The following is a 17,437-nucleotide window of genomic DNA, read 5'->3' as shown; positions in this document are numbered from 1 at the left end:
AATACGTTACCCACGGGTCTTTTAGGGGCAACTTTGCTTTTAAATGCTAACAGTGGTGAAATGTTCGAATAAAGGCTGGTTACATAATCATGAGAAGTGTAGCTGTGTAGGACAAGAGGGATAACGAGGGGATGAAAAGTGAGGTTTGCAAAGTAAAGAGATTTTTTTTCATGCAGTTGCAACAGTTAAATCAATTTTTTAATTAATTATTATTATTATTTTTTTATCTTTTTTAAATACTATGGAATGTTGTTAAATGATAGAATTTTCTTATCTGTACTCAAATGGACTTTTCCTCCAGCTGGATGTTTTGTTCGGCAACTTGCTAGAAATGGTGCAGTTCCAGGTTGAGTTCCTCAAAACCCTGGAAGATGGGACCCGACTGGTTCCAGATCTGGAGAAGCTTGAGAGAGTCGATCAGTTTAAGGTATACCTTCTCTTTGTGAAACATACATCAAAAGATATGACGAGCAGCAAGAATTTATAGGAACCAAAAACTCTTTTTATTCCCCAGAAAATCCTCTTCTCCTTGGGAGGCTCTTTTCTTTACTATGCAGACCGTTTTAAAATCTACAGTGCTTTCTGCGCCAGCCACACCAAAGTCCCAAAGGTTCTTGTAAAGGGTGAGTAAATGTGCTCCTGGGTTGACATTTCTCCTTGGCTCAAAGCAAAAGACGTATTCATTCGTCAACCATCTGCCTTGAATTGCAAATCTCCATATATCTGCTCTGTAGAGTCTTGGTGCGCAGGCTTATCCATCCAACCTCTGCTTGCATACTTTTAAACTGGAGGCTATCAGGGTGGAAAGCCCTGCATGATTGCATGATATATAATGAGCCGTGTTGAACAGCCTGTTCTGTAGCTTGTACACCCACTCCCTTTAAAACTTCAATGGATCACTTTGTTTGTCACATTTATATTCAATGAGTCAGCTGATTATCTCTCATGCAGTTTTGTACGGTTGTTTGGATAAAGCTGTTTCCTGAAGCAGTGAACAGTTTTTATTTTGTTTTTTCAAGTGAAATGCACATCAACTGGGTGTACGTTTTACCAAAACTAACGTGTTTATACCACCATCACCAAGTTTCTTACTGTGGATTACAAACCATACCTAAAATGACTTGAGTAAACCACTCAATAGTATCATACTCACACACACTAATGTTCTTTATCCATCATTTCAGCCAAAACTGACCCTGATTTCAAGGCCTTCCTTGATGAGCGGAACCCGAAGCAGCAGCACTCTTCTACCCTTGAATCGTACCTAATCAAACCCATACAGAGGGTGCTGAAATATCCCCTCTTGCTGAGGGAACTCCACTCCCTGACAGACCCAGACAGTGAGGAACACTACCACCTGGATGGTAAGACAGAGTTTCATGGCTGACTGAGAAGATGACAGACGAGAACTGAAGCATATACATCTACAATCAAAAGTTCAGCTCTAACGATGTTGTTTTCTTAATCACTTAAGTTGCTATGAAAGCCATGAACAAGGTTGCTAGCCACATCAATGAGATGCAAAAGATCCACGAAGAGTTCGGAGCGGTGTTCGACCAGCTCATCACCGAGCAGAGCAGTGAAAAAAAAGAGGTGGGGTTGGATAAATGAGGCTTGGATTTGTTCTGGTGAATAAAGAGTCCCTGTGGGGTGACTGCTGATATTTTGCTACAATTGCCAGGTTGCTGATCTGTCAATGGGTGACCTGCTGCTCCACAACACTGTGACCTGGATTAACCCGCCTGCCTCCTTAGGAAAGTGGAAGAAAGAACCACAATTGGCAACATTTGGTACGTCAGGGATGATGAAATATAATGCAGTTTTTTTTGGTTTTCGAGCTACGGTTACACATGTTACACTGTGAAAAAGGCTAAATGAACTTTGATGGCACTTTGCAATAACATACACATATTAATAATAGGACTATATTCATTCTGTCTTCAACAAAGGCAAGCCTTTGAGCGTTATTTGGATTTAATAACTGAATCATTACTTTTGCCAAATAAAAATAAAGATTTGGTTCCTCCATTCATTTGATGACTTGACAAACATAAACAAAAAACTGCATCCGTACACCTTCCCCAGCGGGTTTCTCCTTGTCAAATAATCTAATTTAATTTTCTGCTTTCTTGGGCCAGAGCCAGCATTTGTGTCCTTGTGTCTTTTCAAATAGTAATCGCTTACAGTAAAAAAAATTATTCTGTATCAAATAATCTGAAATTTCTCTCCCCTTAATGCTCCTCAGTGTTCAAAACAGCAGTGGTCTTTGTCTGCAAAGAAGGGTCCAAGCAGAAGAAAAAAATGGTGGGTTTTCACACAAGCAAAACACGAAATCAACACTAAATCCTATTTTTTAGATTCTGTACCTGAACAAGCAACATTTAAGTTAAAGCTATTTTCCAAGCATAGTTCAGGGAAGTTTACAAAACAATATTTTACTGATTTAAGGGTGGTTCCCATCGAGTTTCCATATCCTCCGAAGAAAAAGACCCCTTCCGCTTCCGTCACATGATCCCAACAGATGCCCTTCAAGTCAGATCCTTGGCCAACGCAGGTAGCCTACACAATCAATACTGCACTGTGTTGTAGAAGCACAGAGGTCTGATTCTAAATCCAGGAAGAATTGTTCTGGAAAATCTTACCAGATTGCTCTGTTAATGAAATAACGTGTGTTTACCACAGATGGCGAGAGTTCTGCTGTGTGTGAGATTGTTCACATAAAATCGGAGTCGGAGGGAAGGCCAGAGAGGACATTTCAACTGTGCTGTAGGTGAGGAACCCGTCAAGAAGACGTTGAATTCCACTGCAGAGTGAAGCTTTCGTGGAACTGATACAGCCCTGCCTGCTGTTATCATCAGAGTGACAAACTGATAACGTGCCCTTCTATTCCCCCTCAGCTCTCCAGAGAGCAGAAAAGACTTTCTGAAGACCGTCCATTCCATTTTGAGGGAAAAACATCGCCGGCAGCTCCTGAAAACAGAGAGTTTACCCCTCAACCAGCAGTATGTGCCATTTGGAGGAAAACGACTCTGTGCCCTGAAGGGGGCCCGTCCAGCCATAAATAGAGCCGGTAAATGTCAGACTGTGGCTGCATTCATCCTACAGCTCCAAGTGTCCCAATTCCTTCGGAACTGACACAGATACGATCTTTTTGTTGAATCCAGGTTTTTCATTGATGGTTTTAACCTAGGAAATTTAATGAATGTTTTGCAAGATAACTGCAGCCAAAGAAAGCTGCGGTTGTAAATAAAGCAAATATAACAGTGTCATGGCTGCTTAAGGAAAATGTAATGTATTTAACTTGGATTTTATCGTTTGTAACTGTTAGGATGATGTTCGACTTTCTCCAGAAAGAGAAAACTTTGTCATAATCTGCTACTTGACATCATAGGTGGAAATTGTCAGGGGGAACATCATGGTAACAAATGGTTAAAAGGATGGAAAGATGGAAATGGCCCAGTTGAGCTGTATCCATTGATTGACTGAATTGTGTATGTAACCATGCAGAGTGGTTTGGTCAGTTTTTGTCCAGTTCTTAACCCCCTAACCCCTACCCCCACCCCCCCCAACACACTCAAATACAAAGAGCAGAGCTGGGTTCAGACAGACAAAATGGCAGAGTTTCAGGCACGTTTGTTGATGTTTTATAAGTGTTGAAATATGGAGCCCTTTGAAACTGAAAAAGCAGAAAGACAGTAGTCTTAGTGTTGTGCTGAATAATGTGTTTGGTAGTTCTGAAAGAACCTTAGGTCTGTTCAAAGAGAAAGAGGTGGCAGGTTCAGGGTCAGAGAGGAAACCTGAAACCCACAGAAAACAGGAGAACACTGAATGATCAAACTATTAAAGCAACAGTGTATACTCCATGTTGCGGACGGCACTTATAGTTCATTATAATTAGTTTTTTATATACCAACATAATTCTCAAAATATGGAAATTGACATACTTTTTTTAATACTAAATCCCAGAGTGATGTCCCAAGATTTTAAACTGTTCACTGTGATCGATTATGTGTTTGTGATCTTTCTGCAGCATCTGCTCCAACCAGGACACTAGGCCGAAGAAAGTTGGTGCGCAACCGCTTCACCATAGACACCGACATTGTTTTTGATGGGGACCCGGAGCAGCAGGACCTTGCATCGCCGCAGGAGCCCGACTCCAAAAGGCTGCAGCAGAAGAATGAGCCAGATCAGCACCAGCAGTCTGAGCTAGCAGCTGATACAGACCGCTGGGTGGAGGAGCAGTTCGACCTAGAGGAGTACGAAGACCAGGAAGAGGTGAAAGAGACAGACATCCTTAGTGATGACGATGACGAGTTTTGCCAGACACCCAGAGCTCTATCCAATGAATCTGATCTGGTGGGGCCCTTGATGGCTTTGTCTTTGGGGGGTACAGAAACGGAGGAGAGTGAGAGCCTTAAATCCCCAAATGCGAGCGAGACACCAGATGATGTGAAGCTATCTGACACGGAGAACAGCTCCATAAATGACAACATGGAGGCTCAGAATCCAGCAGAGACGGATCAGATTTGGGTACGAAGGGAGCTGACAGGTACATCCCCAGACTGTTCCATCTAAAAGCCGATGGGAACAGGCATGTCTTTACACGGGCTGCACAAAGATCACTCATCACCAACAATGCATGAGCATTGATGTATAATCGCACAGCTAGTAGAAAAAACAGTATATCCTTCTAGACTTTACTTATGCTGAATGCTTTTTTTGTACAGATCAGATCATTTGTGGAGCAATAAAGGAATCCAGAATGAGGGAGCTTCATCCCAAATCAGATGCTGTTTCCTAAATGTCAAGCATTACCTTTGAGAGATGAACTAATGGTACAATCATGGAGTCTAATCAGTTGCTTTGATTGGCATGGTTTGCACATTTAGGCGGCATTTTATAGTCCCGCCTGCTGTTGCCAAATTTGGTTGTTGTGAGAAGATTAATATTGGTTTTGTTCAACTCAGAGATGTTATGATAGTTAAGGGCTGTGTGTTATTTGTCCTTAAAGACATAGAATAATAAATTGCAAACTATGGTCTTGTCTTGCATAGTTCACTGTACTTGTATATTTTCACATACACTGACTTGTGTAATGATTTTGATTTTGTGTTTGGCAGACTAAAATGATGGTAGTCTGGAAAATAAAGAATTTCTCTTGTTACATTTAACTGCAGAATTATGTAACAGCCCTCACGTCAAAAATTGAGAGAATTTCAGTTTATTTTATTTAACATTATCCTGTTTTACTTGAATTTGTATTTGCTGTTTCGGGATTTTGTTTACTGTGAAACCATATTTTTGAGTTTTCAGCATTGTCGCTCATGCACACTCCCTGACACTTCACTCTCCGTATTGTAGATAATTTTCACATCAGCTTCGTTAGAAGGTCTTGTGTGTTCAAGAAGATGGTTTACTAGTGATACATTACAAAGCAATGCTTTTATTTATTCATTTGTAAATGAATTTGTTGGCAACAAACAAGTAACTTTTTTTTTTTGCAAAGAAAGTCCATATTGCTCATGCAATCAAGGGTAAATACTTACAGTATGGCTGAACAGTGAAAGAAGTCATACTCGTAAACAACTCATTGTGCTACTAAGACTGCATTTTTATTACTCTGTATATATAAAATGTATTGATATCATAATAAAACATTTGTTTCCTACTTATAATTCAAAACCCCTCTGTAGTAATTTATTTGTTTGCGTGGTTTTATTCAGCAGCCTAACTTGATCTGTACAGCTGAGCAGACATCTCTGCAGAGCAGTTATGAGGTGTGAGAAAACCACATCCAAACTACTCACCATACCTGAGAACAACAGAACAAACCTGTGCTAACGTTGGTTGGCTGATTGATGTAATGTCTTAGTGATGATAGGGGCGTCAAATATCTATTATAACTGGAAAGGAAATAGAGATAATAACAGAATGAAGACTAAAGACAAAATAAACACTCATTACACAACCACTCGAATAAATGGACAGACCACCCTGTTTTGTCTTATTATTAATTGTCTGCTCCTCCTCGAATCAGAAATCAATACTTTGCAGATCTTGAATCTCCGGCTCCTCGGTTGTTATTGAATGTCTTCTTTTGATTTCTTTGTTTACCGAGGCTCTCTTCTTCTCTCAAATGTCACCATCATTTATGAGATGAAATTCAGGTGCAGCTCATATAATCACTGCACATTAATGTGACCAGGGTAAAAAGTCAAGATGTCAATTTTTCCACTCTTAACCACAATTATATGAAAGCCCCAGATACTGCTGTTTCTCATTACTATCTTGAGTAGAAATAAGTTCAAGTGGAAAAACTGCTTTCTGAACGTTAAGTTGGTTTTCTGGTCTAAATTCCTATGAACATATCTCACAGACAGTAAAGTTCATAAGAAGAGATGAGTCAGTCCTATGTCTAGAGAACGCTTTCATAACTAATGAAAAAAAAAATTGCTAAAAATATTGAGCTTAGTCTGGGAAGTTGACTGTAAGACGTTGTTTAATAATAACAGTGAGAATAAGTGACAGAATTCAGGCTGACATGGAGAAGCGTGGCTGCACATGCCCTAGACAGTATAATCAATGTTTCTCACAATCTTATCTCTTTTGTATTCCTGATCCCCTCTCAAACCTGCCAGTCTTCCCTCCCAACACACAAAAGCTCTTTCAGATGAAGGGGAAACATCACTTGAGACTAAATGCTTTATCTGATGCAAACCACATATATATGAATGGCCAAAGGATGCGATGAAACAGGGGGTTCGGTCAAATAGTCAAAAAAATGTACCTAAGCTCTTTTCAACCACACTTACATTATGCAGTGATGTGGGTCTGTCACGATCTGTTTCTTTTGTTTTTTCTCTCTGGTCTCAGTTCTGTCACTTCCTCACTTTTTTCCTCAGCTCCAGTCCCTTCACCTGTTTTCACTCATCCTCAGCTGCACTCACTCCCCAAACACTCTCCCCACAGTATTTAGTCTCCCTGCTTGGCCACAACATTTGTCAGATCCTTGTTGTTGTTGTTGTCTACTCATGGTTTTCCCTGTCAGATCTTGTTCCTGTTCATGCAAAGCGTTACACTCAGGTTTTGTTATTTCTTAGGTTTTTGTTTTACACACGTTTAGTTTTGTGGTGTTCCGGCTTGGCTCTTCTCATATCTATCCACATGAATCATAGTTAGTGCAACTTGATGAGTATAATATAAAATTGCTCTGTAATTTGCGTCCGCAAATAGTAAATGATGCTGAAAGAGATGATAAAGGAAGCTCTGAAGCTCCTTTCCTCAACAGTTAGAGAATTTGAACAGCTCTCATCATGGCTGCTACTTAGATGCTTCCAGACTAAACTATTCAACTGGAGCCAGGATTACCCTGCTGTCCCCCTCCTTTTTAAATCTCTTACCAGAGATAAAATTCACAAGCTTTATCTATGAGATTTTCTTTCTAAACCTTGAATCTACAAATAAACAGAGTATTGTGTGATAGTAGATCAGAAAATAAAGTGGAAATTCCATTCAGTTAGATTTCCTTTAAGTAGTCAACACTGGAAAGCGATAAATCTTGCCTTCCAATGTGTAGTTATACGTGCATGCAGTAGGTGGCACACAAAGTCTGTTTCATATTTTTTGTTTTTTCTTCAACACACCACCAATATCTTACACCTCACTGTGTACTCCATTGGATCTTAGTTTGAACTAACTTTATTTGGAATCAAATCCAGTTCAAGCCTACTTTCACATTAAGATGCAAACAGCGACAGGAATTACTTCACAGCACAGCTTTGATGTAATAGACGTCCTGATTGTGGGTTTGTCTGTGTGAGCAGATCTGTTTACATTTGAAGTAGCTAAGGATGTGCCGGTAGTATCACTCATCAAACCTGTTCAACAAGCTCTCCAGTTTCTGTTCCTGTTTATGACCTCTCATGCTACAGGATCTCTCTGCTGTTCTGTTTAGTCTCTCCTACTTCTCAGAAACAAGGTGATCGACAGGGTGTTACCTGTCGTAGACCAAATAAGGTTTGAATAGAGGAGTGGCTCTGAAATCCCCCACTGTTACAAAACATTTCCTTCTTAGCTCTAATCAGCCCCACTGGGAGGATTTTGAGAAATAGTCAAGTGTTGGTGACGTGGGTGTGAATATCAGAACTTTTGTTTTGAAATGTTACAGAGATGATTGCATGGAGAGTCTCTCACATGATGATGGAAAGATGTGGGGGAAGGAGGTGTCTGCTGCAGTCCAATTATCTTAAACACATTTAATGAGTACAAAGCCCACTGAAATGGTTTAGAAAAACAAATCACTCATTTCAAATCATAATTTTTCAATACTACAAAACACAACACAAAATAAAATAAAATGAGTTGCCGGGCAGGTATTACAACAGGATTCAGTGCTGCGTCAGACATGCATCACAGTTACACAACAAGAAAGCAAACTAAGAGGAGACGGGACCAAGTTACTGCTGAGGTGTTGCTGGGAAATAGGATCATGTCTTATCTTGACAAGACAAAGCACTTTAAGTTATAGTCTGTATGTGGGCTTGAACTGAAAAGAATGAGCGTGCGTTATCCTCGGGGGTCTAACAGACATGCAGCTTTTCCACCCGTTCCTGGAATAATCCAAAAAAGAACATGTCGCTTGTCTTTGTATTTTATAGTTTTCAGTCAATTTGTAATCTGACTTGATGCTGTTGGTTTCAACTGCTTAAATATTAACCTCTGCTTAACGTTTCATGGAAAGGAAACACAGAATATGACATAAACTTTGAAGTTTTCCACTTGGTAGGTTATTCGTACTCTTGTGATCAATATGTATGTATGTCACAAGTATAGAAGACAACCGAGTAAAATTCAGTTGGTTTTCAGCAACAAGTGAAAAACAAAGCCAGTGTGGTTTTCTTGACTTGAGCTAAACACTGGTTTGATTAAAGATCATGTGAGTCCAAACCAGCGGGGTGACATTGCATGCGTGGTGATACTATCACAGATTTAGGACTTTGTAAAACAGACAGGTTGAGTAGTCTGTACATTTGACGAAAGAAAAAAGACGGTACCACACTTCTGGTAAACCATGAAATCAAAGCCGGAGGTCTTAGCACTGGCCCTGGCCGTCATTGGCCTGTTTGTAACAATAGCTGTTACTGCCCTGCACACCTGGAAGGTCTCTGCCCTCATCGGGGCCAATCTTATTGTCATGGAAGGGTATGGGAAGGCTTGTGGATGACCTGCTACTGACGCTAATATCAGGATGCAATGCAAGGTCCACGACTCACTGCTGAGTCTCCCAGCAGAGCTACAAGCAGCCAGGGGGCTAATGTGTTTCTCCATAGTCCTTGTTGTCATCTCACTGATTGTCACATGATGTGGAATCCAGAAGAGCAACTGTTATCATGATAATATGAAGAAGAAGAACATCACTCTGGCCTTAGGGGGGAGTTTGTATCTGCTTTCTTGTTTGACTGCACTCATCCCTGTTAGTTGGGTCGGTTACACTGTTATCAGAACCTTCTATAGTCCAACATTACGAGATGCTCAGAAATGCGAGCTGACGTAAGGAAAACTTCAGTGTGGAAGCGACAAGGTAAGACCTGCTGGCAAGAAGACAGTTCAGTGTTTTAAGGAAACTGACCCGCCTCAGGTTTCTTTGCTCAACACCTTTCTATCAGCTCACTTTACCTCTAGGGGGATGGGCAGGTTGACATCTGTGCTCCTCGTATCAACCTTCAATTTGTGAGACAACAGATTTATACTTAAACCCATTTAAATGTGCAGACTACATAAATGTATCTATAAAGATGACACTGTGTGGCTTTTTTGTATGTTTTTTTTTCTTTTTCTCAGTTTTGTGTATCCATGTCTAATTGTTTGAAGATGGCAATATTTTTCAGAGACAAAAGAGGCCAAACATTTAATTAACTTTTCTGCTGCAAGTTTCAACCAGTAATGGCAAAGAGATTTTGCATATATGATATTTTTCAATCCTGTTTGCTGCCTAAATTATATGTGAATAAAAAAAAAAACATCTCTGGGGTATTGAAAAGGTGTCTATCAATAGTTTAAATAGGTATATTTTGATCAGCCGGGAATTAATTTGTTTGCAAAGAAGGGTGATAAAGTAGATAATCACAAGACCAAAGAGTTGATTGTTAGTAGTGGCACTTTCATTTTTATTCAAAACAAGTATCACTCTTTGGTCTCTCACCATTTATCGCATAGCTGTAAAGCAGCTTAACCAGTAAGGCCGCATTGCATCGTTAGTGTTGTTTTTTTTGTGGGTGTATAAGTTCCTTGACTTGCCTTCCTCCTCAGATTTGTTCCTGTAAGAGTACAGCCAAAGACAGCATCTTTGGCTCTTGGCTTTAGCCACAATGGCCTCTTACACTGCTTACAGTGGCTATACCAAGCCACCTGTATCTTACCCAGGGTCTTATCCAGGGACTTACGCAGGGGGTTACTATGATGAGAAGCAAGCCCAGAACTATGCAGATTACCAAGACTCGATATTGGAGGAAAAACAGAGACTTGAGAGACGAAAAAGCAGAAATGCCATCTGTTGTGAGGTTGTGGCCCTTGTCATCGGATTCATTGGACTAATTGGAGTGGCAGCCGTGACAGGCTTGCCTATGTGGAAGGTAACAGCCTTCATCGAGGAGAATATCATCGTGATGGAGACCCGCTGGGAAGGTTTATGGATGAACTGCTACAGACAAGCCAACATTAGGATGCAGTGTAAGGTGTACGATTCCCTGCTGTTTCTGCCTCCGGACCTCCAGGCTGCCAGAGGTTTGATGTGCAGCTCAGTGGCTTTGACCACATTTGCCCTCATCGTTTCAGCAGTGGGAATGAAATGTACCAGAGTGGTGGACCATCGTGCTCGCACCAAGCACATTGTTCTTGTGGCTGGAGGCTGTCTCTTCCTCATGGGCTGTGTCACTACCCTGATCCCTGTGTCCTGGACTGGCCATGTTGTCATCAGGGATTTCTACAACCCCCTGCTCATCGATGCCCAACGGAGGGAGCTCGGGGAGGCTCTCTACATTGGTTGGGTGACCTCTGCTTTGCTTTTCTCGGCTGGAGTGATTCTGCTGTGCCGTCACGCTCCTCGCACCCAAGAAACGGATGAGAGGGTTATATACAACCCTGGGGGAAGCCTTTACCAACCTGCGTACACATATCAGCCATACACGTACCAGCCAGAATACAACTACCAGCCTCCATACTCTGCACCTCCACCACGATCTGTAGCATACACACCGAGTCAGTACTAGGCAATTTTGGAATTTGTTTTTCAAAATGGCAAAGATTTGGCCCATATGAATAAGGAGAGTTGAGTGACTGAGACCAACAGGCTTTCTCTAGAAACGGCTTAATGTTTTGTTACTTTGTCGAACTGGGCAAAGTAGTCCAGAGATTGAAATTATTTTAGAACTTATTTGTAATTTGATTGTAATTAACCATGCTGAATTGCTGGAGCCTTTTCCCTCACATATGTTTAATTTGTGCTATTAGTTCTAATCTGATACTATAACAGATATGTGTTGACATACCTGCCTTTTCAGGCTCTGCTGATATGCTCTTTGAGTACAAATTATGCACTAAGTCTTTTTACCCTATCTTCAGATGATTTGTGTTTACTTTGAGCTTTTATTGTAAATGTACATACTTTTTCAAAGTGAAAACCAAAATATAAGGTCAACTGTAGTTTCAAATAAAGAAATAATGTTGAAAAAAAAAAAGGTTGTTCTGTCTTTTTTTTATTCAAATTCAATTTATGCTTAAAAGTTTGGTATTTTTATAGAAACTAAACCTGTTTCTCTGACGGACATGCAAATGAAGAGCTGAAACAGTGCTGCCTCCGTTATTGTCAATAGAAATGTGCCTAAACTGGTCAAACCAGGCTGTTTAAAAAGGTCCACCCACTATACAAACCAACAAAGAGGCCATTTCAACCAAGTCAAAGCTGCAAATTCCAGCTTTTTTCTTGAGCACAGACTGACACAAGACACCTACCTACATGCACGCACAAACATACATACACACACACACACACACACACACACACACACTCATAACAATAGTTATTTACTAGAAGTTTCTAAATGTTTGGTATTGTAACATGACCTCTCAACTCTAGTGAATGATTTTGAATAAAAAACTATGTTAAGACACATAGATGTGATGTTTGTAATATTTTCAGTAACAAATGGTAAAAAAAAAAAAATTATTCTTTAAATGTACACAAGTACAAGTGCTGAATTTTTAATAAACACATGTTTTCCCCGCAAAGCTTCTGTATAAAGTGAGATCTGAGAATGTAAATCGATACCTCTGAATAAACAAAGTGTCAGCTGACAGAAGCTCCTGGGGTTTGTGTGCAAAGAAAAAAAAAAAAATGCTCTGAGGACTCAGTCTCCTAGCAACAGGTCAAAATTCTCACCCCCTCCCACTCTATTGTAAAATCCACAGGGAAGAGGTTAGCAGGTGAACATCAACCTGCTCCTCCTCCTCCATTTGGATGCAAAGCCACTCCATAGAGGAAATGTACTTCTTTGTACACTTGCACGCTTTTACCCATGAGTCTGGATGATTAAAAGGACACAGAATGGCCAACTCAGCCCTGGAGATAGTAGGTCTTTTATTGACCCTGATTGGACTGATTGGGGCAGCTGCAAGCACTGGAATGCCAATGTGGCGGGTCACAGCCTTCATTGGGGAAAATATTATAGTGTTTGAGACTCGCTATGAGGGCTTGTGGATGAACTGCTTTCGGCAGGCTGACATCAGGATGCAATGTAAGGTGTACGACTCTCTCCTGGCCCTGTCCCCGGACCTGCAGGCCGCAAGAGGGCTGATGTGCTGTGCTGTTGCACTCGGTGGCCTCGGATTACTGATCAGTTTGCTGGGAATGCAGTGCACATCGTGTATTGTTAACAATGACAGAGCTAAGCAACTGGTCCTTATCATTGCAGGAAGCATGATTATAATGGCTTGCATTTGCGTCCTTATCCCTGTATCCTGGACAGGCCATGTTATCATCAGGGACTTCTACAACCCCTTGCTGATTGACGCCCAGCGCAGGGAGCTCGGAGAGGCTCTCTACATAGGCTGGGTGGCCTCTGCTTTCTTGTTTGCTGGAGGATGCATATTCATCTGTTGTAACATACAGTCAGAAGGCAAAGGATCAGAGAGGTACGTGTACACCAGAAACACAGACTACAGGGCCTATTCTCCCCAGTCTCTACAGCCTATGCAGCCGCTACAGCCTCTGCAGCCTCAACAGTTGGTGATGCTTCCTCAAGCGCGACCTCAGCCCATGTTGTCAAGACAAGTATCAACCAACTACAGCTACCAGTCCAGATACCCCTCTGTACGCAGCGGAGTCGCTTACCTATGAGCATTTTGAGTCTTCATTAACTATGATGGTCCCTATATGCAAAACATTTTCTTTTCAATATGGCTCGACGTGACTGTGCAATCTTTATATTTCTGGTTAAAGAAAAAAAAAGAAGAAAAAGAGAAAATAATGCAAATAACGTGAAAGCAAATATTTGTATGTTGTTTGGCAAGTTATGAAAATAACACCAATACTTTTCCTAAATTCTGATCAAAATCATCAAGTTTTATCTCACACTGTAATTATAAGCTTAATTCTGTGAGAAAGAAAGAAAAGAAATATATATATATATATATATATATATATATATATATATGTGTGTGTGTGTACACACATACATTACAATGTTTAACCTCTTTGTGATACAAGTATATTTGTAATTACTGTTAAAATGTATATTGTTTCTGTCACATGACTGATTCATGTAGCTCTGGCCCCAGTCAATGTTTCCCATTTATTGTGTCTTAACTGTTTGCTCAAACAGGTTTTTACAAATATCACATGTGTGATCTTCTAACAACTTTTAATGGGAAACAGTTTCTTATATAATATATGAAACACAAAGGGGAAAACTAAGGCTGGTGTGTCACAATGACTTTGTACACTACAAGCCAAATCTTTTACTTGATATTTGGATATATTCTGATATGAGTCTTTTTGTCCAAGTTTAGCATTTCTGTCCTGGAGCACTTAATTGGGAACTGATGAAAATGGCTGAACAAACTTGACATGCAGATAAAACTGCTTGCTAAGGGTGTGGACTCAGAGAAAACTTTTGGCAGAGAGACAAGTACCGGAAATAGGCTGATGTCATGATACAACTTTGCAAGTCACTTTGAATAAAAACAGAGCGATTGAGACTAACCTGCCACCCCAGTGCTCTGAAGGTTTGAGCACTGAAATATTTCTTTCTGCTCAATTATTTCTCCATCTGATTTCTGGTCACTTCATTTCACTTTCAGTGAGAAAATTACTTCAAGTTCAATTAGAACTGTCAGTCACAACGTGCTGTTTTTAACAAATCTAAAAAAAAAAGAAAAAAGTGCACAAATATAGTGTGTGTTGAACTGTTGAATAGAATTCAAACAATGTTACAATCACAAAAACAATTTCTCTGGTTCTAAGCAAGCGGTAAATGCATTTAAACTGTGTAATATGGACTGTGCCTCATTTCATGACCATAAAGGTCATCTCTGCTCCCCTGTGGACAATACATGAATTGCAAGAGCTGTGTAGTGCTAAACTGTGTAATGATGTTTGCTTTTTGTACCACGTATAAATATAGAAAAATAAAAACATAGCGACTTATAAGACCTCCCTGAGAGTTTTCATCTGTTACTGACTTGTTTTGTGCGTTTACTGTTGGAGAAACTGATATCAGTGATATGCCCACATTGTCTGACACACCATAAACACAAAATAAGCAGACGTCTTCTTTACCTCCATGTCTGTGAGCCAATCGGGTGATCACAAAGCATCTTTCCCATAACAATCTGCCACTTACAACAAACAAGCTGTGTGGAGTGAGCTCCTTACCGCACTCACTCAAGATTAAGTTTTCTGTCTCTGTTCCTATGTGCTAAAGATTTGGAGTTAGTTAGTCTAACTTTGGACTTACCAGCTGGACTCTTGGATATTGAACAATGGTTCAAGGTGTTTCTGAGATAGCTGCAGTGTGTGTTGGCCTGATCGGGCTGATCGGTGCAGCGACCACAACTGGGTTGCCCATGTGGAAAGTGACGGCCTTCATTGGAGAGAACATAATTGTGATGGAGACCCGCTGGGAGGGCTTGTGGATGAACTGCTACAGACAAGCCAACATCAGGATGCAGTGTAAGGTGTACGATTCCCTGCTGTTTCTGCCTCCGGACCTCCAGGCTGCCAGGGGTCTGATGTGCTGTTCTGTAGCCTTGTCGGGGCTGGGGCTGATAGTGGCTCTGGCAGGGATGAGATGCACCTCCTGTTTTCAGGGAAATAATTGGGTCAAAACTATAATCCTCATGGTTGCAGGTACTATGCAGTTCATGGCTTGCATCTGTGTCTTCATTCCAGTGTCATGGACAGGCCATGTCATCATTAGGGATTTTTACAACCCTTTGCTGATTGATGCCCAGAGGAGAGAGCTAGGAGAGGCTCTCTACATCGGTTGGGTGACTGGTGCCTTCCTGTTTGCCTCAGCTTTGCTGTTTGTCTGCCGTCGTATGCCCTCAAACAAAGGCTTGTTTGATGTGTACCCTCCTAACTTACTCAATTACAGGACAACCCCCAGCAAACCAACTCTGATGAGCTATTATCCCATTTCAAGTGTTCCCAGCCTGTCGCCATATCCACACCCGAATTTTCTGCAAAACAATGGTTCCATTGGACAACAGTCTGCCATGCCTCTGCAAAATGTCCCTCAACTAATGAGACGTGATGGATCCCTGATCAAGCCAGGTCCTCCTGAAAATGCATATTTGTTCTATCAAGGTAACCAGTCTTCTATGAGGAGTTCCATCTCTGGTGGCAGCCTGTACACTCCAGGGAACTCCTTGTATATAAGCCAAAATACCACTCCATATTCAACCACTTATACTGGTAATGCCACTGCATCCCACCAGTCCAGCTTTCATCCAGTTCCACAAACTCCTGTTTTCATAACATATAACAAATCAAGGATTCAGCCAGAGTCGTATAGAGGAAGCGGCTCAGGAATCTACATATAAGGAACAATCATAAGTGAGTTATTTAGCTGATCACACATTACAAACACTTGTTACTTTCTCTCACCAAAAGGTCATTGTGAAGATGGAATCATCATTCCTGCTTATATTAATTATCTTTATCCCTGTACAAAATTGCATGTTCAGCCTCTCTCTGTGAAAACAGGAGTTATGTGATTAGCTTGAACATTGAACTGCTATTAGTATAAACTAAACTATAAGGTTTATAGGAAATCATCTGTTTGGAACACCATAATTCAATATTTTCCATCTTTATGACCACACTTGTAAAACTTTTCATCGCATGTGTCTCATGCATGTTTATTAATATCAAGATGTCTTTATATACCCTTATCATATCATTAGTTTAGTGTTATTATATTATCTCATGAGTTTTATCAGTATCAAACAATTATTTACCACTATTATAATCATAATTTTCAATGATCTTTGAAATTAAATTATGGGTTAATGTTGCCTAATGGATGATCTATGTATTTTGTAGAATAAAGGAGTTCAACTAGCAAATGTGGGCATTTTGTCTTGTTTCCCTGAGGGGCATCAGGCAGGGGGACCAAGCGACTGAATGAGTGGAAACTGTTGGATATATTGAATATTTTTGCTGGTGCAATTTGCATTTTGAAATAGGGAACTGTAAGTAACTTCTCTTTAAGATATTTCTCAAAACCTTGTTTTAAAGACAATTAATAACCCAACTGAACTGAAAAGAAATCTGTCAAATTGTATATCCATGAAAAAAATATATATCACGTATTCTACTCATAGTCTTTGCAATTGCATCCTGAAAGATCTAACTCCTTGAAAATGCCTTCTCTTCGTAGGCCTGACACAGTCCTTGTTGATACCATTTTCCACCACTAGATGCCAGCAGAGAACACGAGGAATGTATTCATGGGCCTGATTATAACTTCTATTCATTAATACTGCTGGTTTCAGAGGAATAATGCCCTCTTTCCATAATGTTTGATCAGCTAATATTTTTTTTCCAGAGAAAGAATAAAAGTGAAATAATGTGAAATTAAACTTTATCTAAGGGAATGAAGAAAACACAGATACTTTATTATTTCAAGTTATAAATGCAAATGATGAACATGATTGAGTGACACATCTATTATTACAAAACTGGAATCTTAGAAAATCTGTTCAAAAGACTACAAACTGCAACAAGATATTTTCTCACATTAAATGCAAATTGAGAGTAGCATTGCTGTTGCAGTTTAAGTAGAAGTATTCCCTCCACATTAACTAACCTCTGGGGAATCAAAAAACAGTAAGATTACACTAATCCCAAGAAATCTATCGGACACTCTTGTTGCTTCCC

General features: G+C 40.3%; 5 protein-coding genes across 8 annotated transcripts in view; all 5 read left to right on the top strand.

Moving 5' to 3' along the window:
* LOC142388136 (rho guanine nucleotide exchange factor TIAM1-like) overlaps nt 1–5,682 on the top strand; it is a 45,010-nt gene extending 39,328 nt beyond the window's left edge. For all 4 annotated transcript variants that reach the window (XM_075473065.1, XM_075473066.1, XM_075473067.1 and 1 more), the window contains 10 exons: nt 302–427; nt 515–623; nt 1,185–1,364; nt 1,475–1,593; nt 1,682–1,790; nt 2,246–2,304; nt 2,449–2,554; nt 2,683–2,770; nt 2,898–3,070; nt 4,031–5,682. In XM_075473065.1, coding sequence (XP_075329180.1) covers nt 302–427; nt 515–623; nt 1,185–1,364; nt 1,475–1,593; nt 1,682–1,790; nt 2,246–2,304; nt 2,449–2,554; nt 2,683–2,770; nt 2,898–3,070; nt 4,031–4,575 — 1,614 coding nt within the window. In that variant the 3' untranslated portion in view covers nt 4,576–5,682. The remainder of the gene's footprint in view (nt 1–301; nt 428–514; nt 624–1,184; nt 1,365–1,474; nt 1,594–1,681; nt 1,791–2,245; nt 2,305–2,448; nt 2,555–2,682; nt 2,771–2,897; nt 3,071–4,030) is intronic.
* Nucleotides 5,683–9,070: 3,388 nt separating this feature from the next.
* On the top strand, nt 9,071–9,553 carry LOC142389019 (claudin-3-like). The gene is given in 3 exon segments (XM_075474571.1): nt 9,071–9,197; nt 9,200–9,230; nt 9,232–9,553. Coding segments are annotated over 3 exon segments (480 nt in total).
* A 730-nt stretch (nt 9,554–10,283) lies between these two features.
* cldn8.2 (claudin 8.2) lies at nt 10,284–11,719 on the top strand. The gene has a single exon (XM_075473063.1). The coding sequence runs from the start codon at nt 10,368–10,370 to the stop codon at nt 11,265–11,267; it is 900 nt and encodes a 299-aa protein (XP_075329178.1). The 5' UTR covers nt 10,284–10,367; the 3' UTR covers nt 11,268–11,719.
* A 705-nt stretch (nt 11,720–12,424) lies between these two features.
* Nucleotides 12,425–14,704, top strand: cldn8.1 (claudin 8.1). The gene has a single exon (XM_075473064.1). It carries the CDS (start codon nt 12,602–12,604, stop codon nt 13,391–13,393), a length of 792 nt encoding a protein of 263 aa, XP_075329179.1. The 5' UTR covers nt 12,425–12,601; the 3' UTR covers nt 13,394–14,704.
* Nucleotides 14,705–14,896: 192 nt separating this feature from the next.
* On the top strand, nt 14,897–16,615 carry LOC142388776 (claudin-8-like). Its single transcript, XM_075474328.1, has one exon. It carries the CDS (start codon nt 15,037–15,039, stop codon nt 16,096–16,098), a length of 1,062 nt encoding a protein of 353 aa, XP_075330443.1. The 5' UTR covers nt 14,897–15,036; the 3' UTR covers nt 16,099–16,615.
* The last annotated feature ends 822 nt before the right edge of the window (nt 16,616–17,437 follow it).

This window comes from Odontesthes bonariensis, chromosome 9, assembly GCF_027942865.1.
Source record: "Odontesthes bonariensis isolate fOdoBon6 chromosome 9, fOdoBon6.hap1, whole genome shotgun sequence".
Taxonomy (NCBI): Eukaryota; Metazoa; Chordata; class Actinopteri; order Atheriniformes; family Atherinopsidae; genus Odontesthes; species Odontesthes bonariensis.
The sequence above is the reverse complement of the archived record's forward strand: the minus strand, read 5'-3'. Positions and strand labels throughout refer to the sequence as shown.